General features: G+C 40.1%; 1 protein-coding gene across 1 annotated transcript; it reads left to right on the top strand.

Annotated features, from left to right (window-relative positions):
* The first annotated feature begins 995 nt into the window (after positions 1-995).
* KICS2 (KICSTOR subunit 2) lies at positions 996-24,164 on the top strand. Its single transcript, XM_066369089.1, has 3 exons — positions 996-1,268; positions 5,819-6,104; positions 20,803-24,164. Exons 1-3 carry the CDS (start codon positions 1,034-1,036, stop codon positions 21,617-21,619), a joined length of 1,338 nt encoding a protein of 445 aa, XP_066225186.1. The 5' UTR covers positions 996-1,033; the 3' UTR covers positions 21,620-24,164.
* Positions 24,165-25,073: the final 909 nt, after the last annotated feature.

The raw sequence follows: 25,073 nt of genomic DNA, 5'->3' as shown, positions 1-25,073 counted from the left end.
AGACTCCCGCATGCGCTGACGGGGATCCACCCAGCACACCCACCAGGGGGCAATGCTCTGCCCATCTGGGGCATCACTCTGTTGCAACCAGAGCCATTCTAGCACCTGAGGCAGAGGCCACAGAGCCATCCTCAGCACCCGGCCCAACTTTGCTCCAATGGAGCCTTGGCTGTGGGAGGGGAAGAAAGAGACAGGAGGAGTGGAGAAGCAGATGGGCGCTTCTCCTGTGTGCCCTGGCCAGGAATCGAACTGGAGACTCCTGCACGCCAGACCGACGCTCTACCACTGAGCCAACCGGCCAGGGCCCATTCCGAGGCCTTTTTAAGGAAGCATATATAGTTTGGGTATATGGACAAGCTGAAGAGAAGTTCTGCTTGGAAATTGATTCATAAGCAGGAACCTAAGGTGACTAGAACGGGATACAGGTGAAACTTAACCCATATGTTGTGACTGGGTGGAAATTATACATGGAAACAAGAAATACACCTTTACCTATGTCAGGCCTCTATACACCACTTACACGAGTTCGCTTAAAAGCTATGAGGATGGACTCCTAATCGTGCAAGAACCAGCACAGTCCCAGTCTGGAGTCTCACAACCTCGCCCCGCCCCTCAGGCCCACAGAGAGCCCAGGCCAGATGTTAGAGCCGAAACTACTGACGTCATGTCAACGTGACGTCACTGGTACTGACGCAGTCTCACAGGAGGGGCCTCTCAGCTCACCTAAGAACGAGGTCAGCTCCACAGAGCAGCGAGTGGGTCACCCCGTGTTCTGCCCTGAAAGTCTTAATACTCAGAGCCGCGGGAACTGAAGCGCCGACACTGCTCAGGAGCTGAGAAACCGCCACCTCCTTCCTTGGCCCTGACCACCGTCCTCTTTAAGGCCCAGGAGCGGTGCCAGCGGCAGCGCGTTCACGGGCCCGCCGCTTGCGCCGGTCACGCGCACGCACGCACGCTTGTGCGTACGTTTCCAGAGCACCCGGAAGTGCGAGGGAGAGCAGAGCCACGTGGGTGGAGCTGGAGCGCAGCTCGCATGGGGGAGTCTATCCCGCTAGCCGCCCCGGTCCCGGTGGAACAGGCTGTGCTGGAAACATTCTTCTCTCACTTGGGTATCTTCTCTTACGACAAGGCCAAGGACAATGTGGAGAAGGAACGAGAGGCCAACAAGAGCGCGGGGGGCAGCTGGCTGTCGCTGCTGGCGGCCTTGGCCCACCTGGCCGCGGCCGAGAAGGTCTATCACAGCCTCACCTACCTGGGGCAGAAACTAGGTACCTCCGCCCCGCCCCTGGTGACCCTTAAGGAGGAAGGAAAGGGAGTTTATTCCCGGGTCGGCAGTGGCTTGGGTCCCCCATTCCCGTCACTTCTAGCTGCTGGCTCAACGAGGCACTCCCAGGTCTTCTCCCACCGTTTCCTTCCCACCCTCGGCTTCCACAAGCCCCGCCCACCGGCCTCTGCTGCGGATAGATTGGCAGATGGGGTGGATTCTCCTTAAAGGGCTGTGCTCCAAATCGATGGATGTACCCATTTTGCCCAATGCATGGATTGGTGACATAAATGAGAAGTTAAGCAAACTTTATGCCCTCGTTTTCTAACCAGTGACACTGTGGCCAGAGGAGCAGAACTTGGCAATACTACCTAGAGTTAATAACACAATTGTTTGAATTCTTAAGGAAGGTTAAGGTCCCAGAGATTTACAGATGAAGTCTTACCCCTCAATAAATATTTAGTGAATGAAGAAGTAAATGAATACTGGACAGGAAAGGCAATAAAAATGCCTAACAAGAGGGAACTTATAGGGAAAATGGTCAACACTCTTATCTCATGACAAATCTTGTCCCTGAAAAAAAGATGGAAGAGTAGATTCAATTAATTTTCACTGGTAGAATAATTAGTGTAAGTGTATCAGAAGGAAATAATATATGTGGTAGCCAAGGACTGAGCATACAAGGTATTACTACTTATAATTACCAATAGTAAATATAAATCCCAGAGCTTTTAAAATTGTTTTAGTACTTTGGCCTTTTAGACGCTTTAATTGTCAGAGGCACTGGTTCTGGTATGAATGAAGGACACATATATACAATATAGAACAGAAATGTGAAACTGATTGCAGATTCCATTTTGATTTTCTCCACCCCTGGCTTCCTTATATTGCCTGAAGGTGACCATGTATGTACATCTTCCTTTCAGTAAACAGTCAAGGAACAAGGCTTTTTGAGATTTTAACCTCTGCCTTAGCTATTCAAATAACTTATTTACTATGTTGGCTCATTGGCAAAACCGGTCAGGTAGTTTCACCATGTGCATTTTTTTCTTCCCTTTTTTTACAATGGCACTTCTCACAAGTTTGCAATTGCTGGTGCAGTGTTATTACTCCCCTTTCTACAGATTGGCAAATTCTTTTTGTCAGTTGTGCGAGTAGGGGACAGTCCAAACCAGGATACCTGTGTCTGAACTGTCAGATTGCTTGTATCCATGATTTGTAAAAAAAAAAAAATTGTATATGCATTATAACTTACATATATATGTAAATAGGAAAGATTCTGACTACAAAATTGAATTTGGGGGGTTAATTTTCCAGCATTTTCATTGTTTTTAGATTCCCCCAGCTCAGGTAGTGTGGTAATTGATTCAGTATCATGATTCTTAATTTTTTTTAACTTATCTATGAGAATTTAATTAAACCTGTGGACTTACTCCTCAGGAAAATATACATGTAATACAATTTTGTATATAATCTGAGAGGATTCAGTTGGATTTCCTAAAGCCTATTTATGGGCCCCTGTTAAAAAAAAATTGTGGCAGTTTTTAGGTAAAAGAAACTGGGTGTCTTGTGTGTAAGAACATGTGTGAGATCATCCTTTTCTCTGACTTGGGTTCTGTGAAGTGGGCCTATTATGCCAAATGATTGGTTCTGTGAGAACCCTCTCTTGCATGGATGAGCCTGGGCGCTGAGCCTTGAAATTGACTCACAGAACATTTTACACTGTAAACATGCCCAGGCACTGTTCAGGGTCCTAGGTGACCTGTTGCTTCTGAGTACGTGTTTTGAAATGGCGTGTTTAACTTTAATGCCTCTTAACTTATTCATATGTTTAGTAGATGTGTAGGTTCCAGATGTTAAAATTTAACTTTATAAATACCTTACAGTTTTTTTGGTACTGGAATATTTGTGATATCAATGTGCTTACTTACAGTTTGACTTAAGCACTGACTCCCATTTTCTTAAAAAATGTTTTGTGTTGCCATTTGAAATATTTCCATGTTCTTTAACTACTTTGCTAATTAGAACGTTTATATGTTTTTTTTTTAAAAAGCAAGACAAAAAGTTTATATGTATTTTATAAACATTTAAAACATGGTTCAAAAAAGTGAGTCATTTTTACCTCACTCTTGTGACTGGTAATTACTGGAGACCTTAGCAGTGAATCCTGATTAAAGATATCTTTTAGACAAAGGACAAACCTGAAAGGGAGCTTTCTGTTCTGATCTAGGCTAACTTGTGAAAGCTTTGAGTGGAGTCCTTATCTTGGAGCTTTCTATTTCCTTTGAGGGGAGAATATTCCTGTTTGGGGAATGATCAGTGACTCAGTGCCAGTGGAGGATTTTAGAAAGTCATACTTTTCTCCCCTTTGTTTCATTACTGGAGAGTTTCCTCACCATATGTATGGTTGGTGGAATTTAGCGTGGTAGAACATGACTTAATTTAGAACTGACGTTTAAAAATTATCAAGAAATTGTAGAATAAAGTACTCAATTAGATGTTTTACATGACCCTTTAATATACGTACTTATTACGTGAAATTTCAGGTTGTGAGATGGACTGTTGAAATCCTGAGAAATAAGGAGCATTCATAAATAGAGCCATCTTGACGGGAAGCCCAGACTCTTTTCTTGAAGCATAGGTTGGGTGATGGATTGAAAACAATTTTGTGAATGCCTGACCAGGTGGTGGCACCTGGTGGCTGATGTAGTGTCAGGCTGGGATGCTAAGGACCCAGGTTGAAAGCCCCGAGCTCGCCATCTTGAGCAAAGGTTCAACCAGCTTGAGCACCAGCTCACCAGCTTGAGTGCGGGGTCGCCAGTTTGAGAGTAGGATCATAAATGTGATCCTATGGTTGCTGGCTTGAAGCCAAAGGTTGCTGCCTTGAGCCCAAAGTCACTGGCTTGAGCAAAGGGTCACTGGCCTAGGTGGAGCCCCCTGGTCAAGGCACATATGAGAAAGCAATCAATGAACAACTAAAGTGCTGCAACAAAGAATTGATGCTACTCATCTCTCTCCCTTCCCCCCCCTCTCTCTTTCTCTCTCTCTCTCTCTCTCTCTCTCTCACACACACACACACACACACACACACAAAACAAAAAAACCCCCACAATTTTGTGAAATGTTTCATTCATTAAGAGGGTATTTTATAAATGCCTTGATAAATTTCACTCCTAATTGATATTTTAGAATAGTAACAAATTCAGTCATTAAAGCATTCTGTATACATATTATCAGTAGAAAACTTAAACTGCCACCCATCTCTGAGATTTGTATATATTTCCTAAGAATTACAGTTTTAAACCTGCCCTGTTTTTTTTTTCCTTGTTTAAATGTCTTATCTCTGACTTTTTTAGTGGTTTGCAGAATTGCTTAAGGCAACATCTATGAAGCTGGTTCTATAATTATTAGAAATATAGTTGATCATTAATACAAAAGTAAGGAAATGATATCTATGCCACTTGAATCCATTCTGACTGTTGAAAAGGATGTGTTTGGGCTTATTTTTGCTGATTTCCTTTGCAACCCTCATTTACAGCAGCAGTTATTTATAATTGCTTGTTCTTAATGATTCACAATGTGCTGCTTATTATGTTAAAACCTATAATGTCAACTTTATCAAAAGAACTAAGATTTCCTTTACCCCCTGAGATTCTGGGAGTCTGTGTTCTTGTATAGGGGAGAGATATGTGTATATTTTATTTTCTAGTTTGAAAGATAAAAATAAAAGATGGCCTGAAAAGATACTAGATTCAAACAAAAATGCAACTCTAAAACAGAAATTAAATCTTCTCATTTATCAGGAATAACAATAGTGTTTCATAATTGGGGTTCTCATTTGTTCTCAATATATTTATATGGAAGGAGGCCTTTTTAAATCCAGCTCAATTATTTTCTGAAATGAATCTGAATCCTCGTTATACTGGGGTAGAAGAAAATTGGTGCATGTTTAAGTAAATCGAACTCAGGTTCATTGCTACCCTAATGAGTTGTACCAGGCATTTGTTTAACTTGTTCCTCAGTAAAATTGTCAACCACAAATTTTTTTTTTAAGTGAGAGAAGGGGAGATAGTGAAACAGTCCTTCATGCACCCCAACTGAGATTCACACGGCAACCCCTGTCTGGGGCCAATGCTCAAATTAACTGAGCTATCCTCAGTGCCTGGGACTGATGCTCAGACCAGCCGAGCTGTCCTCAGTGTCCTCAGCTGACACTCGAATCAATTGAGTGACTGCCTGTGAGAGGAGAAGAGGGAGAATTGGGGGAGAGGGAGAGAGAAAGAAGCAGACAGTCACTTCTCATGTGTGCCCTGACCAAGGATCGAACCCAGGATGTCCACATGCTGGGCCAATGCTTTATCCACTGAGTTAACTGATCAGGGCCTCAACCATGAAATATTTAAATCCCAATCATAGAAGTCAGAAAATACAGAGTAGATGAAAATTCACTGAGCTCAGCAGGTCCAGATCCTTTAATTTTGGATGCTGGGAGGTGTTTTGTGCTTCAAGTTTCTCTTCCTTACCTGTCATGTGCTTATGTCATTTGCCTAACAGGGAGCCAGTCTTTCTTCAGCAGGAAGGACTCCATCCGCACCATCTATACCTCCCTGCATAATGAGCTGAAGAAGGTGGTGACTGGCCGTGGTGCCCTGGGTGGGACCATTCCTCACGTGGAAGAACTCCTTTCCCACCTGTCAGAGCAGCTTTGCTTTTTCGTTCAGGCTCGGGTAGAGATTGCAGACTTCTATGAGAAGATGTACACCCTCAGCACACAGAAGTTCATCAATGCTGAAGAGCTTGTTGGCCTTTTGGACACCATCCTCAAGAAATACAGCTCCAGGTCAGTGTAGGCGAGGAAGGAAGCAGGGAAGGGGGCATAGAAGCCTCTTGATCCCACACAAACCCTCAGTTTTTCCCCACACTCTTATGAAAATCTCTGTGAAAAGAACAAAGGAGAATAACTGTTACATTTTTTACATATTGATTAATCAACAGGTATATATTAGGTGTTTTCTTTGGGCTAAGTTATCACCTTCCTGGATGTATACTTCTCTAAGCAATAGCAAAAGACCAAAATGAAATAAGCCTTAAATGATTTATTATAACTGATGAGCTTATAAAAGAGTTCATACAACAACAAGAGAATTGTATATAAAATAATGTGACTTTTTAACAAATCACTATTTGAATAAATGGCCCTTCAAAGTAATCACTTTGGTGAGTTACCCACTTATTCCTGCCATGTACCTGTTACTTACATGTGTTAGAAACTCCTGTATAATTGCTTTCAGTGCCCGTGGCCTGGTTTTGGTTTTGTGGAGGCAGGCATCTGTGCTTCTGAAGAGGGCATACTTCAGAGGTTTTTTTGATAGTCAAGAAGTTATTTGTAGCCAATTTAATTTAATTTTTTTTTTTTTTTGGAATTTTTCTGAAGTTGGAAACGGGGAGGCAGACAGACTCCCGCATGCGCCCGACCGGGATCCACCCGGCACGTCCACCAGGGGGGGATGCTCTGCCCATCTGAGGCGTTGCTCTGTTGCAACCAGAGCCATTCTAGATCCTGAGGCAGAGGCCATGGAGCCATCCTCAGTGCCCGGGCCAACTTTGCTTCAATAGAGCCTTGGCTGCAGGAGGGGAAGAGAGAGACAGCAAGGAAGGAGAGGGGGAGGGGTGGAGAAGCAGATGGGTGCCTCTCTTGTGTGCCCTGGCTGGGAATTGAACCTAGGACTCCTGCACGCCAGGCCGATGCTCTACCACTGAGCCAACCGGCCAGGCAATTTAATTTTTTTTTTAAAAGATGTTAATCAACTGGAAAACTTTTATTTGAAAGAAATTGCTACTTATAAAGAAATGAGGCTAGGTATAATGTATTTCTCACTGCCTGACCCAAAAACAATATCAAAAGAATTTGAGAAGCATTGTGAACATCATCGATGTGAATAACCCAGTTTTATTTTTGAGTCCATGGAGCCTGGCCTGGTGCCTTGCACATAGTAAATGCTCAGTAATCTTATAATGGACCAAATGGAAAGAGATTACTTTGAAGGATACCACTCTTTTGTATATATGAGTTCATATGCATTTGCTTAAAACAGAAAGATATGTTAATTTATATTCCCAGTGAAGGATAATACTCATCTGATTATGGACTGGGGAAAGAAAGCAAAGTACAGGGATTAAAGGAGACTTCATAGAGGAGGTAAAATCAGAGATGACTTTTAAGGGCAGGTAGGGTTTTGAAATCCAAGGTAGAAAAGAAGGGAGCAGATGCTTTGACACAAGAAGGTGATTTCAGAATACTGAAAGGCCTCGGAGTTTTGGTACCTACTGGTCTCTCTTCCTGGAACACTCTTGTTTGTCCTGACTGTCTCCTCATCATTTAAGTCTCAGTTCAAATGGCAGAGAAGCCTTCTCTCCTTAGTCACTATTCTGTTCCCTGTTTTATTTTTTCACATTCCTTATTGCCATCTGAAATTACTGTTACTTACTCAAGGTGTGTTTTTCTTTTCTCATAGCTAAAATGTGAGCTCCATGGCAGCTTCTGTGTCTTCAGCACCTTGAACAGAGTATAACACATAGTAGGTGCTCAGTAGGAGTTTGCTAAATGAATCAGTGATACTAGTTGCTAAATATGGGGAACCATGAAAGGTGTTTGATGACAGGAGTGTCGTTTTCTCATCTTTATCTTAGACTGATTACTATGGCACTGAAGTGAGGTAGGATGGGATTAGATGATGAAGGGAGTGGTCACAGGAGGAAAGGTTAGTTTAGCAGGCTAGTATGGTAATCTGATCAGTGATAGTAGGTCCTCATGGTTGAAAGACAGTGGAAAAAGAGATGAGGACAAGAGAAGTCTAAAAATTTTGGCAACAGAATGGTGGGAGGAATGACAGTTGCTGTCAAAGGTGATTCAGAGGTTTTGCACTTCCAATGGTAATATCGTTTATGGCAGTGTTTTTCAATCACTGGTCCATGGACTGGTGCCAGCCAGAAATCTGTGCCAGTCCATGAAAGGGTTAACCACCCTGATGTTGAAGAAGGATTATAGACCCAGTGATCTTAGTTGAATTTGCTTATGTTCAGGGTGATTTCTGCCTCAGCAGTCCCCAAAATAATAATTCTTTTTTTTAAGTGAGAGGAGTTAGTGAGAGATTCCTGCATGCTCCCTGACCCAGATCCACCTGGCAACTCCCGTCGGGCTGACACTCGGACCAGCCAAGATATCCTCAGCACCCAGGGCCCATGTTTGAACAAATCCACTGGCTGCCAGAGGGGAAGAGTAATATAAAGGGGAGAGGGGGGGAGAGGAATAGATGGTCACTTCTCTTTCATCCCCTGACCAGGAATTGAACCGGGGACATCTGCATGCCAGGCCAACGCTGTATCCAGTGAACCAACCAGCCAGGGCCGTAATTCTATTTTCATCAGTCCCCAAATGAATAAAGGTTTTATGATGTTGTATGAAGATTAGACACTATAATTTTTATCCAGCATCAGGTGGTTTACTCGTTTCAACCACTGGTTTACAGACTAGGATGTCATAAGGGACTGGCTTAGAAGGAAAGTAGCAAGCAAAATTTGGAACAAGTTGAGCTTCAGTTGCTAGCAGATTTTCAAGTGGAGATTTCAGCAGGCCATTAGAAATGGGGATCTAGAACTCAGATGAAGAGCCAGAAACAGAATTATCTTGCTTTTTGGTTTCAAAACCAACATATCAATGTTTCTGTGATATAGTAGTAGTTGATTTTTAATCTTGCAGGAAAAGGGAGGGAAGTATTTATATTTAGCTGTTTGAGGGAAACTAGCACATATTGAGCAACCACTGTTGCCAGGCACTGTGTGAGTGCCCTCTTATATAATAACCTGCTTCGAGGTCTAGGTGTCAACAGTTCTTCAGTGGAGTCAAAGAAAAGTTAAGCATGCCCAGGGTCATGTATCTTATCTTTGAACCAACTTCTTCGTGACCCCAGAGCCCAGATTCTGGATGCATTATTGCTTCTCTCAAATGGTGAGATGCTTTCTCTCCAGGCAGATAAATAATTTATCTCTGTTGATCATTTTGCAAGTCAATAAATAAGATTGATTTTTATTCACTGAATAAATAATAAGACAAAAGAAGACTAAGAGGTAGTAGTCTTCTATCACAGTAAGATGGAAAACATTGGAAGCACATACTGCATTCCCCTGCAAGGAATAAGAGTTGTGTACTGCATAAAATCATATAATGTGCATATTCTCTCTGAGCACAAGATAGTTTGGTTAACATAGTGTGTTCTTATTCCAATATAAACTTTTTCCCTAATTTTTTTTATTTTGACATTTTTAATCCTACAGAAAAGTTGCAAGAATAGGATAATGTACGCAGAGTTGAATAGGGCCAGTAATTCCACTCTAAGGTATATGCCCAGTGAAAAATAAAAAATGCAAATATATGACTACACATAAAAACTTGTACATGAATGTTCCTAGAAGCATTATTGGTAATAACCAGAAGGTGGAAACAACCCAAATGTCTATCAAGCATTATTGGTAATACTGAAGGATGAATGGATAAATAAATGTGGTATATTTATACTAAGAGATATTACTCAGCAAATAAAAGGAATGAAGTACTGATACATGCTACAAAGATGGTGATCCTTGTAAAATTATGCTACATGAAGGAAGTCAGTCTCAAAAGATCACATATTGAATCATTCCATTTATATGTAATGCCCAGGATAGGCAAAATCATAGACACAGGAAGTAAATGACATACTCATAGGCACAGAAAATGGTTACCAAGGATTGGAGAGGAGGGAGGGAGAATAGGGAGTGACTGCTAATGTGTGTGTGGTTTCTTTTCAGGGGTCATGAGACTGTTCTCAAATTAGTGGTGATGGTTATACAATTCTGAACATATTAAAACCATTGATTTTTATACTTTAAAAGAGTGTATGTTATATATGTGAATTAAATACCAGTAAAACTGTTACTAAAAAAAAAAAATTGTACAATGAACACATAGCCTTTACCTAGATTCACTATTATTTCAGTTTTGCCATGCTTGCTTTATCTCTCTGCGTATAACTTTATTTTCCTGAGTTGTTTGGAAGTCAAATGCAAACATCATGACATTTCACTCCTAAATACTCAGGTTGCATCTTCTAAGAACCATACAAAACTGTAACAGAGTTTCCAGACATAAAATTTAATACTGATTTCTACCGTTCTATAGTTTTTATCTTATTATATATTCTAAATTTTCTTTTTATTTAATTTTAATTGGTAGTACATTAACATGGCTCAAATTTTATAAAGTATAAAAGAATACATAGTAAAAATTCTACCTGCTGCCTGTCCTTCTTAAGAAGCAATGAGTGTTAGCAAGTTCTTCCTGTCATGCCCCCAAAATAGTATACGCATAATAAATTTACACATTTTCTTTTTTTAAACAAATTTTACATGTGTACACATTTTCTGTTTACAAATACCATATTTCTTTCTCAACTCTAGTTAGTATATATATATATATATATTTTAATAAATTAATTATTTGAAAACCAAAAACTAAAGTAGAATTGGAGATATGATTCTCAAGGGGAAGACATCTCATGTGGTGACTGCTAAGTACTAATGTGTAAGTGGTTTACTAAACCATCTCTGAAGCTTAAAAAAACTAATACCTGGGCCCCTCTTTTATGTCCTTAAGAGAGTAAAATTTAGTGATTCTGGATTGGGTGCCCAGAAATTTGTATGTTTGAAAAGTTTCCTGTAATAGCCTGACCTGTGGTGGCACAGTAGATAAACTGTCGACCTGGACGGCTGAGGTCGCTGGTTCGAAACCCCGGGCTTGCCTGGTCAAGGCATGTATGGAAGTTGATCCTTCCTGCTTCTCCACCCCCACTACATTTCTCTCTCTCTCTCTCTCTCTCTCTCTCTCTCTCTCTCCTCTCTCTGAAATAACTAAATCTAAAAGAAATAAATAAACATCTCCTCTTTAAAAAAAATAAAAGTTCCCTGCGATACTGATAACATATGCATGAAAAAGTTGTTTGGAAAAATAGGAGAATGGTGCCAACACTAGGACACACTGAGTACTGAACCTTACAAGATGTGTGTGCATATGTGTTTTTGTGTGTGCATGTGTGTCTCCTAGGAATGATTACTATGATTTAACTGCTTTCATTTTTATTTTATTAGATTTGTGATCTGGCTAGCATCTTTGTACCTTCTTCGAAACATTTCACTTCCCAGAGGCTTGAGAATTTCTGCCATTTTCCACAAATGCCTGGATTGCATTCTTGAAACTCTTAGGGCAGTATTTGGCTGTGCCTGTCTGCCTTTTGATTGGATGCTGATGGAATCGGATAGAGCTGGGTAGCAGTACCACTCAATAGGTATATTCATACAGTCTCCATCTTCCACCCATGCTACCTTTCTCTGATCATTAGAATTACTGATCACAGATACACCCTAACCTGAAAATTATCTAAATTAGAGGCTGTGGGTTAAATTTGAACAACATAAATCCCTTAGTTAAGAAATTCAGAGAAGTTGAAATTCTGTCTAATATATTGATTTACTCTGGGAAGTGGGATTATTTTAGTTATAAATGAACACAATTTTCCCTTTGCCAGTATAACATCCTTTTTCCTATAGACTTTTTGATTTGGCATCTGTGCTAAAACCAAGCATGTTTCTTTTGTGATCCTGGTGTTTGAGAGGAAGCATTCATATTTTGGTATTTTGTTACATCCTTTTTCCTATAGACTTTTTGATTTGGCATCTGTGCTACAACCAAGCATGTTTCTTTCGTGATCCTGGTGTTCAAGAGGAAGCATTCATATTTTGGTATTTTGTTGTATTGAATGAGTTACTCGTTTTCCCAAAGGACCCAATTTATCTTTCAAGGATGCTTATTTTCCCCGATATATCTGCTCCATGTCAGAGCACTTATACAAAATTGTGTGAATCTTTCATCTTATACACACCATGGAATGCTTTTATATTAAAAAATTAGCAAGCATGATATATAGCATGGAGTCTAATCTTCTGGCTCTGATTTGAGATGCCGGTCTTGTGTGAGTTATTGCCATGTCCAGTCTGCTTTCAAAGATGCATGGAAAGCATGTTCGGTTTCTTCTCTGCAAGCTAGTTGTATTCAGATTAGAATGGTGTTAAAGGTTTCCTCTTTTGGTAAACTTAATACATTATTATACAATTACAAATTTTTGTTTAAGAATCAGTCATTTATGATGCTGCCTTTCAAACTGAATAATTAACATTACTCATAGTAGTGTTTTTAGGTGCCCTCTAGAAGAAAAAACATGAATTTACCTCATTTAGGACAAGAGGAGAGGTAAAACTGGGTTTTTTTTCCGCAAGAAAGCATCAATGAAATGTCTTGAGTCTGTAGAATTTGTTTTGATTTTATTAACCTGTTTTATACAGTGAGCATAAAAGAAAATTCTGGCTATTTTTATTGTTTTGTGGTTAAAACAAAACTGGAAGATAGATGTAATACAAATTAATATTTACTCTCTTAAATCAAGAATATAATTTTAAGAAATAATGCTATTAAAGAAGTCAGCAATTACTTCTAGACAGCTTTTTAAAATCCCTTTGGTGTGGGAATAATACACCGTTTAGTGATTTTTATTCTTTAGTAGTAATTTTATAGAGCTAGAATTTAAAGGACTTTTTTTAGTTACATAAAATTTCTGCTTGGTTCAGATATTTTTATCTGAATTCTTCAAATGACAGAATTTTCACCAAAGGCAGAACTATGATTTGTTTAGGCTTTATGCCCTTTTTTTCTTTAGAAAAAGATTTGTGATTTTAAGACTGTTCATGAAACAGTTGTGTGTATAGTTCAACAGGGTTAATTGTGGCCCATTGAAAATTTCATAAGCAAAACCAACAGTGCAATTTCTATGAGATGCTTTCTACTCTAGGTGCTTGACATGCCTAAGTCTTAAGAGAGCAGACTGAAGGCCATTTGCGATCGTGCCCCAGCTAACTTTTAAAAATTCATCTAAGGCCCCTCAAATGCCTCAAATTGCAGCCAAACTCTCAGTAAAAAGGAAGAAGCCTCAGAGAAACCTCTGAAGATTTTAAGCAAAAGCCAAAAAACAGTGCATAATCTTATGTGTTCCCCATTTCTTACCTCGGTTCATATTATTTATTTTGCTTAGAATGTCCTCAAATTTATAGAGGAGGAAAAATCTTTTTCTCTACTTTTCTGAGTTCTCAGCTGGGGCCCCTTTAACAAAAGACAAATTATCAAGAGAAAATTTTGCAAAGCTATTTAATATAAGTTTTACATAACAGGGAAGCTTTCATGAGCAATGAAGACCCAAAGAAGCCATTAAACCTGTGTTTTTATGCAAGATTTCATAAAGAGCAGAGAGTCATGGGAAAAGGTACTAGGATGAAAAAGGCATGAGCTAAGTGTAGTAAACAGGGAAACAGCAAGGCTTCTTCAGGTTCCTCACTCTGTCCCTTGGCTTTGGAGAGAAGGATGCTCCTTCCTCAGGACATGGGGATGGCACCTTTCACTTGGGGGTTTTATGACCTAATTCAAGGAGGGTCAGAAAGTTCTTTCTGCACATGTGGTTTCTCAAATTCCTTCATATAAAAATATTCAATATCGCCTGACCTGTGGTGGCGCAGTGGATAAAGCGTCGACCTGGACTGCTGAGGTCACCGGTTCGAAACCCTGGGCTTGCCGGTCAAGGCACATACGGAGTTGATGCTTCCTGCTCCTCCCCCCTTCTCTCTCTCTCTCTCTCTCTCTCTCTTTCTCTCTCTCCTCTAAAATGAATAAATAAAAATTTTAAAAATATTCAATATCAAAATTATTAAAGATTTTTGCTTACCTATGTTCAGTCATCAATTTAAATGGAGACTGCAGCTAAGAAATTAAAGAAGGCTGAGACTAGGAAGGGCAGCATTGGAAGGATTAGGGAAGAGCATCAAGAGCAAATATGTGTCATTAGAGATCAAGGCTAAAATCATCCACACACTTGTATTCCCAGTTACTATGTACGGATATAAAAGCTGGACAGTGAAGAAGGCTGAAAGGAAAAAAAACAGATTCGTTTGAAATATTGGTGTTGGAAGAGAGCTCGACAGATACCCTGGACCACCAAAAAGACTAACAAGTGAGTCCTAGAGCAAATTAAGCCTGGAACATCACTGGAGGCAAACTGAAGCTGTCCTGCTTCAGGCACATCATGAGAAGGCAGGGGTCTTTGAAAAAGACAATAATGCTGGAGCAAATAGAAGGCAGCAGGAAGAGGAAGACCAATTATGAGATGGATTGACTCCATAAAAGAAGCCACAAGCATGAGTCTGCAAGAGCTCAACAGGGCTGTTGAGGACAAGACATTGTGGACATCATTCATCACAGAGTTGCCAGGAATCAGAGCTGACTCAGTGGCATGTACCATATTTTGGAGCAGCATGTTCTGAATCCTGTCACATTGTTCATTCGTGTATCGTTTAGCTATTGTCACAGTCATTCTGTATAACCACCACCCCAGAATTCACACTTAACAGGCTTGCATGTCTATTTTGAGAGTTGCTTACCTGGGCTAATCTTAGCTGGTAGTTTAGCACTGTTGATCTCACTGAGCTTGACTTATTGCTATGAGATTTGGCTTTAGTTTGCTCCGCAAGCATTCATTCTAAGCCCGAGGTTCGAGAGGAAGCAGCTCTATTCAGTGCCATGGCCAAAGTGCAAAAGAACAAGGCCAGCCAAGCTCATTTTAAGCCTTTTGCTGGCATCAGATTTGTTAATATCCCTTTGGCCAAAACAAGTCACACAGACTAGTCCATAGTTAAGGTTGGAAAAATACACTCCTCAGGTAGGAGAAGCTCCAGAGCCATATAGCAAAGGGTGTAGAGTTGGGTGGTTACAAATTGAGACCAGAAATGTAAGCCCTCATCTTCACATAGCTAAATCCTTCCTGCTCCCTTTTTTTTTTTTAATTGATCCTTCCTGCTCTTTAAGCTTTATGGCTCATTTCAAACCCTTCTCCTCTATGGCCTGCACAATCTTTCAGCCAAAGGAATTGCTCCTACTTCTAAACTGTTATTTTATTTGTATCCCTCATTAGAGATGCATTAGTTTTTATTTATATCTATTATAAATATATCCTTCTTGTATGGGAGGTCCTGCAGGGCAAACTTCTGGTTAATACATCTTTATAATATATTTGTATCTAAAAACTAGTAAACTAATTCTTTTAAATGGGAAGATAATACAGATTTTTTTTTATTGTGGTAAAATATACATCACAAAATTACCATTTAAACATTTTTAAGTGTACAGTTTTGTAGTATTTAGTATATTCACATTGTTGTGCTACAGATCTGTTTTTTAATTGGGCTTCTGACTTCTCACATGCATGGGACCTGCGTACTTCCTTTGGAAAGAACTCCTTGATATAGGGGTTTATAAAGGAAGCAGTGAATTTGTGCGTGTGTGCTCTCTTTTTCTGGCTTTTTAAAAAGCCGGTGTTTTCTGCATCTGGTTGTCAATTTATTTGTATTCAGACTCATTCAAGCTTGTGTACATTTTTGAGTTCCAACAATTCAACAGATTCCCCTATAGTGTGAGTCGTGAATAGGTATTAGGCACACTGCAGAGTGGAAGTAAGGAAATGATACGTCATAATGCTAATCTCAGAGTCTTGGCAGAATAATTTTAACATGTATTTTTAGCTCTTCTTAAGAGTAAAAAATAGCTTTGATATTCACATTCATCCTAATAAATGTTGAGCATTTAAGCACTTTTGGTATATGTTTATGGAAAAGCCTGTTCAGAATTCTTTCTGAAGATTTGTACAGGGAATTCATGTTCTTCCAAGGAGAATGTTGGATATAAATGATGATTTCCAACTGCAAGTAGGAAAATAACTGAGTATTGTTATTTGTGGTAGAATTTTCTCCAGTCTCATACCATTCTTTGTTATTAACAGTCTTAATGTGTTTATAGTTTCTTGGGAAATTTTGCTGATATCCATGATTATAGACTCTTATGATACTTAATGCTCATTAAGTGTTAAGGGACCTTAGCCTTTAGGACAAGGGAGTAGGAGCATTTCTTACAATTCAAAGGTTTTGAGATATGCTATTTGTGTGTGTGTGTGTGTGTGTGTGTGTGTGTGTGTGTGTGTTAGACTTTCTTAATGTTCATTCAGAAGCATGTATGTTTAACCCTTTGAGTGGTGAGTTTTTTTATGCCTGCGGACCCCTGGAGTGAGTTGTTTTCAAAAGATTAAATTAGTTCCAGTTCCAGTTTTATTAACTTATGGAAACAAGAATAACATACATTTGCCTTTTTTTTAATGTTGCCTTACACATTTTTAAAATAAATCAATCGTACGCTAGATGGTCAGGAGGCATGAAGATGTACATGAACATTTGTACTACTCAAGGGTTAAATAGTTCAAATTAAGAACATGAGTTAGAGGATTTGATACCTATGTTATCCTTCTGATTCTTTGAGTACATTACTAGATAGCCCCTCCACCCATGTTTTAGTTTCCCTATCTTGAGGGTAAAAATGCAAGGAATAGGAAAAAACAATATGTTGTCGTGTGAATAACTACACCCTGTTGAGCACATGATAATCAGTTCCTGTCTTATAATACCCAACCTAGTATGGACTCTCTTACTAGTAATCCCTTTAATTAGTGTTTAAATACATTTTTTAAAACTCTAGGTATATGTGTGATAATTTTTTCCCCTAATTGTTTAATTGATAACCAGCCTTTTCCCTTTCAACTGGTGCCAAAACTGAGCTATGTGAGAAGATTCTGTCCCATTGACAGTGAAACAATCTTATGAACTCAGGCCTGTATATCATCTCCTGTGTTGCCTGGGGCGTAAGATATGCTCAGTAAATTCTAGATCTTGCTCACTTGCTAAGATGATTCCTGCAAATTTTGCAGATGCTTTGGATCTTTAGGAAGAGTATAAGGGCTTGTTGTAGGCTTCTTGAGAAGGAGGGTGTACCAGGCTAGGCAGACACTGAACCTCCTTGGGCATTTCTCCGAAGAAAAGACAGAGCAAGAAAGCTGTATATGGTTAATACAGAGAGGAATCTCCTTAGCTGTTCTATTCCATTGTTACAGAATGTAATTTAGATTATAAGCAACAGGCAGAATCAACAAGGCAGAAACTAGCGTTCAGATCTTAACATAGCACATACACTGAATTTCTAGTGTATGCCATGTGTTGTAGGTATAAAGGAGTGAAAGAAGTAGGCAGGTTTCACTTCCCCTCAATGAGAAGTTCAAAACAAAGGTAACTATATATGTCTGATAAATTATGAGATTAAGTTCCTAAAGAGGACAACAGATATTAAGAAACTAGAGGATATAATTGGGGGACCAGCACAGATCTAAGACATTCCTAAGGAAGTCACTCTGAAGAGGAGACCCAAAGCATCCGAAAGAAGTATTGATGAAAACGGGTCATGTTTGCCTGGCCTGTGGTGGCACAGTGGATAAAGTGTCAACCTGGAATGCGGAGCTCGCAGATTTGAAACCCTGGGCTTGCCCAATCAAGGCACACATGATAAGCAACCAATGAACAACTAAAGTAAAGCAATTGTGAGTTGATGTATTTCTCAGTCCCTGCCACCTTCTGTACAATCAATAAAATCTTTTTATTTATTTATTTATTTTTATTAAGTGAGAGGCGGAGAGTCAGACTTCTGCATGCGCCCAGACCAAATCCACCCAGCAAACCTCCTATAGGGCGATGTTCTCCCTATTTGGGGGTCGTTGCTTTGTTGCTCAGCAACTGAGCTATTTTTAGTGCCTGAGGCGAGGTCATGGAGCCATCCCCAGTGCTGGAGGCTAACTTGCTTGAATGGAGCCATGGCTGCAGGAGGGGAAGAGAGAGAGAAAGAGAGAGGGGGGCGGGGGAAGGATGGAGAAATAGATGGCCATTTCAGTGTGCCCTGACCAGGAATCAAACCTGGGACATCAGCCCTGGCCGGTTGGCTCAGCGGTAGAGCGTCGGCCTAGCGTGCGGAGGACCCAGGTTCGATTCCCGGCCAGGGCACACAGGAGAAGCGCCCATTTGCTTCTCCACCCCTCCGCCGCGCTTTCCTCTCTGTCTCTTCCCCTCCCACAGCCAAGGCTCCATTGGAGCAAAGATGGCCCGGGCGCTGGGGATGGCTCTGTGGCCTCTGCCTCAGGCGCTAGAGTGGCTCTGGTCGCAACATGGCGACGCCCAGGATGGGCAGAGCATCGCCCCCTGGTGGGCAGAGCATCGCCCCTGGTGGGCGTGCCGGGTGGATCCCGGTCGGGCGCATGCGGGAGTCTGTCTGACTGTCTCTCCCTGTTTCCAGCTTCAGAAAAATGAAAAAAACAAACAAAAAAAAACCTGGGACATCCACTTGCCAGGCCGATACTCTAGCACTGAGCCAAATGGCCAGGGCCAATAAAATCTTTAAAAAAAAATTGTGTTCTCACTGACCTCAGGGTCTTTACACTCGCCCCTTTCCCCCACTGCCTGGAAGGGAGGATATTCTCACATTCTGTCCCCTTCCCCCTCAATATTGTTATCACAAGTAAAGTAGAATATTTTTACTAACAGCAGGTAGCAATTTCTGAGTCATAAAATTAATTTAGTGGCCCTGGCCGGTTGGCTCAGTGGTAGAGCGTCGGCCTGGCGTGCGGAGGTCCCAGGTTCGATTCCTGGCCAGGGCACACAGGAGAAGCGCCCATCTGCTTCTCCACCCCTCCCCCCTCCTTCCTCTCTGTCTCTCTCTTCCCCTCCCGCAGCTGAGGCTCCATTGGATCAAAGATGGCCCGGGTGCTGGGGCTCCTTGGCCTCTACCCCAGGCGCTAGAGTGGCTCTGGTTGCAACAGAGCGACGCCCTGGAGGGGCAGAGCATCGCCCCCTGGTGGGCAGAGCGTCGCCCCCTGGTGGGCGTGCCGGGTGAATCCCAGTCGGGCGCATGCGGGAGTCTGTCTGACTCTCTCCGTTTCTAGCTTCAGAAAAATACAAAAAAAAAAAAAATTAATTTAGTAAGTAGTAATTCCAATTTAAAAGTATACATATTACTAAATATCAAGTAAGGGTAAATAAAAAAACCTTTTATTTGTGTGTGTGTGTGTGTGTGTGCATGTGTGTGAAATTAGTCACAATATATAAAGTGTACTTCTAACTGTAGATCATGCTCAAAATTTTTTTAACATTTTGTTCAGAACAAGTGGAAATGAAATCACACTACTACCTTGATCTTCTTTGTGATATCATTGCTTTTCCAATTAATTAATATCTAGAGAAAGTGCGAAGAATGGAAATGTGGCTCAAGCTAAGAAGGGACCAGGCTATTCAAACCTTTTTAAGGATTTCAGATTCTGTCCTAAGATAAATGGAAAATGTTTGAACTGTTAGATATTTTTTGTTTACTGCTTGTTTTTAACTGTGATTAAATATAAAGGGAATTTGGGAACTAAGATTGAATAAGGGCTTTCTGGAAAATGTTCTATTCCTTTAATAAACTTTTTGATTCTATACTGTGTTTCAGGTATAGGTTTATAGTATGTACTTTTATCTGAAAAATAGGTTTAATAATACCTTATGGAGTTACTGTGAACATTACCGTAGTTCCCCATGTATAAGACGCAACCTTTTTCAAAAAATTTGGTGTCTAAAAACTGGGTGCAGCTTTTACAGTGGTTATAGTTTTTTTATTTGCATTTCCCGCCTTTTCACATGCATGAGGAGTTGTATGAATTTTTTCTTTTTTTTTCTTTTTTTTTAAATTTTTTATTTATTCATTTTAGAGAGGAGAGGGAGAGACAGAGAGAGGAGAGACAGAGAGAGAGAAGGGGGGAGGAGCTGGAAGCATCAACTCCAGTATGTGCCTTGAGCAGGCAAGCCCAGGGTTTCGAACCGGCAACCTCAGCATTTCCAGGTCGACACTTTATCCACTGCGCCACCACAGGTCAGGCTGGAGTTGTATGAATTTATGATGACTAAAACTTGAGTTCAATAACTCTATGTAATACATTTTGTTTTCAAATTTTGAGCCCCCAAATTAAGGTGCATCTTATACATGGGAGAGTCTTATACATGTGGAAATACGGTATATAAGTTTAGTGTGTTATGTACACATTTGAGATGTTTTAGTGACTTTTTCATTACTTGTGCCTCTTTAGGACCACACCCTGGAAAGAAGATGCCTTGTTTTTGTGATAATGTTAGTTGTACAATTACCAGAATAAGTAAAATAAGTTAAAGAATCAGAGCTAATTTAATTTCCCTTATTTGAAAAGAAGGTAGCCACTACTCTCATTAAATAAAAAAAAGTCAATTTCCATAGAAGAATATGATGCTGACATAGTTCTGAAATGGCGAAGTTATGTCAATGAATTTTTAAATAAGTCAACATGGAATCCTTCCATTTTTCCTTCCCCTGCCCCCAAATGTGATATTATTTGAACACTTTTTTTTTATGAGGATAGAACATGTCAATATGGAGTAATGTTTCCACTTATTTCTATTAATTTCTCTTCTCCCTTCAGATTTCACCATCCCATCCTCAGTCCTTTGGAAAGCAGTTTCCAGCTGGAAGTCGATGTCCTGAGCCATCTCCTGAAAGCCCAGGCTCAGGTCTCAGAGTGGAAGTTTCTGCCATCTTTAGTTAACTTGCACAGTGCTCACACCAAGCTGCAGACCTGGGGCCAGATCTTTGAAAAGCAAAGGGAGACCAAGAAACATCTGTTTGGAGGGCAGTCTCAGAAAGCCGTTCAGCCCCCACACCTTTTCCTTTGGCTAATGAAACTCAAAAACATGCTTCTTGCCAAATTTAGCTTTTACTTTCACGAGGCACTGAGCCGACAAACGACTGCTTCAGAAATGAAAGCGTTGACTGCAAAAGCCAACCCGGATCTGTTTGGAAAGATTTCCAGCTTCATCAGGAAATATGATGCTGCCAACGTGTCTTTAATCTTTGACAACCGAGGGTCTGAGAGCTTTCAGGGTCACGGCTATCACCACCCCCATTCCTACAGAGAGGCCCCTAAGGGTGTGGACCAGTACCCAGCAGTAGTGTCTCTGCCCAGTGACAGGCCGGTCATGCACTGGCCCAATGTCATCATGATCATGACAGACCGCACATCCGACCTGAACAGCTTGGAGAAAGTGGTTCACTTCTATGATGACAAAGTTCAGAGCACCTACTTCCTAACCCGCCCAGAACCTCACTTTACTATTGTCGTCATTTTTGAATCAAAGAAATCTGAAAGAGACTCTCACTTTATTTTCTTCCTCAATGAACTTTCACTTGCCCTTAAGAACCCCAAAGTTTTTGCAAGTCTGAAACCTGGATCCAAAGGTTAGCAGGTTATTTGTGCAAAAGGTTTTCATGATAAGAAATTGTGTTCTCAAATGCTGTTATGATCTACAATGGTCTGTGATTAGAATTTTGATCCATTTATGCTTCTTTGAGAGCTAAGTTAAAGGCAAGTCCTCCCTAATTGTGTCGCACGCTATATGCAATTAAGGCCAATTGAATGAAGTATCCAAAGAGTAATCTAGGACGTGATCATGGCTACTGTGGGTCTCCATGGCACAGCAAGATACTCTCAGTGTTTTCTCCTCTTTTCTTGTATTTCATGAAGACTGAATATTTATTGGCTTTTAATTTTTTCCATATGTTTTATATTGTAAACATTGTGTTCTAATGCCATTCCAAATGCCCTTTCTTTCCCCCTCCTACCTGGATGAGTAATTGGGGTAAGATATTAAACGGCCTTTTTAGAATTAAGGACTGTATGCTTCCTATCCCACAAATGATCCAGTTAACACAAATTACTAGTTTTATGATTCTGATCTACAAATGAATATTTTTGATGCCAAAATTAGAGTCTTGGTCAGAAATTTCTACCAGTTATTAAAGGTGAAGGTAAATCAAAGTGATAGGATAACATCAGGTTTGAACAGTTCAGAAGACCCTGTGGCAACTTTTAATAGCTATGGGTTCTTTTGGGTGACCTATACACATAACTGCGTTAGTTTTTAGCCTTATGAAATATGAATTTTTCACTCTTTTAATGTCAGTATAAGCCATTGTGTGGGATTTTATCTGCTTGGTTTTCTGTTTATCATCTTTCTGGGATTGTATCTTCATGTTTGGCTCCACCTCTGGTTATTTTTAGGCTGAAAAAGCACGCAGTCTTGGTTTTTCAGCCACTCTTAGACATATTCATGCAATTTAGCCTACTTTCATAAAATCAAATGGAATCACTACACTTGCTAAAAATCAATTGTACATTCAGAACACCTCTTCGACGTTGAGTAATCACCTCAATACTTAAACGCATTTGAACTTGGGATTCATGCCTGTCTCCTCCAGATATTTTTAGAAGTAGTAATACATCTTAACACATGCTGCCTTAACCCTTTTCTTCAGTAGGTGTTCATGAGAAAGGCTGCTGAGACCTTCACTTTTAGCTTATTGATTCAGAATAAAAATAAGCCACAAAGAGTAATTGAGTTGTTATTATTTGATTTGAAGTGCAAGCTTATGTACAGTGTAATAGTCCTGTCAGTCCTGTTTCTCCTGATTGCACAGGGCCAGTGATTTACCTGGCAACCGCGACAGACAAGCCGGTCACATTGGCAGAGACCAGCCCCTCTGTCTCCAGTAGGAGGCCTCCCACCTTAGTCTGGACTACTTGGTGGAAGAACCCACTGGCCTATTTTCTGTGGGGAACACAAATTTTCTTTCCTTTTTTAAAAAAGGTCATATGATTTGTAAAAAACCTGTCTGCTTTAAATAGAAAGTAGTGATTTACCTCTGCATTTTATTCACTCAGGTTTTATAAAAATCTGAATTATACAATCTTAACCTTACATAAAACATTGAAAACAGTTGAAACTAAAAAGTCAAATAATTTTCCCTCCCTTTTGTGTTTTGCAAAGGAGCTGAAAAGTATTCCTTAGTGTGCATATGTTATTTTCCTAGATAAAACCACCATCAGCCTTAATGATATGGTCTGCCATGTACCTGAAAAGAATATGCCTCAGTGTAACATGAAGAAGAGTGTAAATAAAGCATATACACAATACTTAAATAACTAATCCTTGCCTAGAACATATTTGAATTATATTTTTATTTTTAAACATATTTTAGTTCAAGCCAAGACACAAAGTCATTTTACTCTTGAGATTTGTCCTCTAAATTCAGTAATGAAGCGATCTGTAAAGTCTACGTTTTGCTAATTAGAAGAGGAAATCTGCATATTTTCCACAAACTCCTTATTTTGAAATTTGTTTCTAAACCACAACTTGATTCATTTGTATGGGTAACTGAGAATGTGGTCGGCACTAAGTTGGCCAACCAGTCCATCAAGGAGTGTTCTGTGTTAGGATGCTGTTTGGACACAGGGTGAATGTTTGCCACTTTCCTCTTGGGGGTCCAATCTGGTATCTGACTCTGTCTTGTTTAGGGAGTGTGTGAAAATGGAGCCTAATTCTTAACTGAGGAGCCAATCCTTTGTATATTTGGGCACAGTGAAGAAGTGTATATTTGGGCACTTTCAAGACAGAGAATAGTTATTATTTCACTGCATTCCCAGTCAAGTCACTCAGGTGATCTTTAAAATACTATGTCCACCTTTTGATCTAGCAGCAAAATTGCAGTTTTGTTTCTTTGGCAAAATTTGACTTCCTATGAACTTGATTTCTTTATCTGTAAAATGGGGCTAAGGAAATGTGGACTCTCTTTCAGAGAATATGTAAGGATGGAGTGAGATCGTGTGTGTAAAATGGCTCAGAAAACTGACTTGGGTTTGAAAGCTGTATATTAATAAAAGATGGACCATTCTTTCCCTAAACTCAGTGCCTCTCCTGTTCTCATCTTCCTCTTCAGGTCTGTGCCAAACCTGTGCTTAGTCATTAAGTTTGAACAGGATGTAAAGAACTACCTCACTGCCTAACCAACCCACCTACTCTTCTTATTTTAGAATCTTTGTAGTTCTTTGTTCCCATATTTTTATGGTTGGTTAATAGTATCATTTCAGTTCTAGATTCAAACTGATTTTTTTTTCAGTTACTAAGAGAGATGTGTTAAAGTTTTCAACTGTGATTGTGGGGTTTTTTCTGTCAGTTTGCATTTTGTATTTTGAAGCCCTTTTATTTAGCTGATACACATTTATAATTTTTCCTTCATGATCATGTATTAACCACTTATTATTATGAAGTTTCCTGCTTTATCTCCATGACTTCTACTAGCTTTGAAGTTTGTTTTTTATGATCATTCCAACTTGCTTATACTTACTGTTTGCATCGTTATGTCTTTTTCTTCCTCTTAGTTCTCATCTAGTTGTATATTTTTAAAGTATCTATAGTAAGAACTAAAGAGAGAAGACTGAGCCTGATCAGGCAGTGGCGCAGTGGATAGAGCATCTGACTGGGATGCGGAGGACCCAGGTTTGAGACCCCGAGGTCGCCAGCTTGAGCGCGGGCTCATCTGGTTTGAGCAAGGCTCACCAGCTTGGACCCAAGGTTGCTGGCTCAAGCAAGGGGTTCCTCGATCTGCTGAAGGCCCACTGTCAAGGCACATATGAGAAAGCAATCAATGAGCAACTAAGGTGTCGCAACGTGCAAGGAAAAACTAATGATTGATGCTTCTCATCTCTCTGTTCCTGCCTGTCTATCCCTCTCTCTGACTCTCTCTCTGTCTCTGAAAACAAAAAAAGTTAAGAAAGAGAGAAGACTGAGTAAAAAGAGCAATAACCAAGTCTTTGCTCTCCCATCTGACAATCTCTGCCTTTTGACTGAAGTGTTTAGT

Source organism: Saccopteryx leptura, chromosome 2 (genome assembly GCF_036850995.1).
Source record: "Saccopteryx leptura isolate mSacLep1 chromosome 2, mSacLep1_pri_phased_curated, whole genome shotgun sequence".
In the NCBI taxonomy this organism is placed as follows: domain Eukaryota; kingdom Metazoa; phylum Chordata; class Mammalia; order Chiroptera; family Emballonuridae; genus Saccopteryx; species Saccopteryx leptura.
Note: the sequence above shows the minus strand (reverse complement) of the source record. Positions and strands in the feature narration are given on the sequence as shown.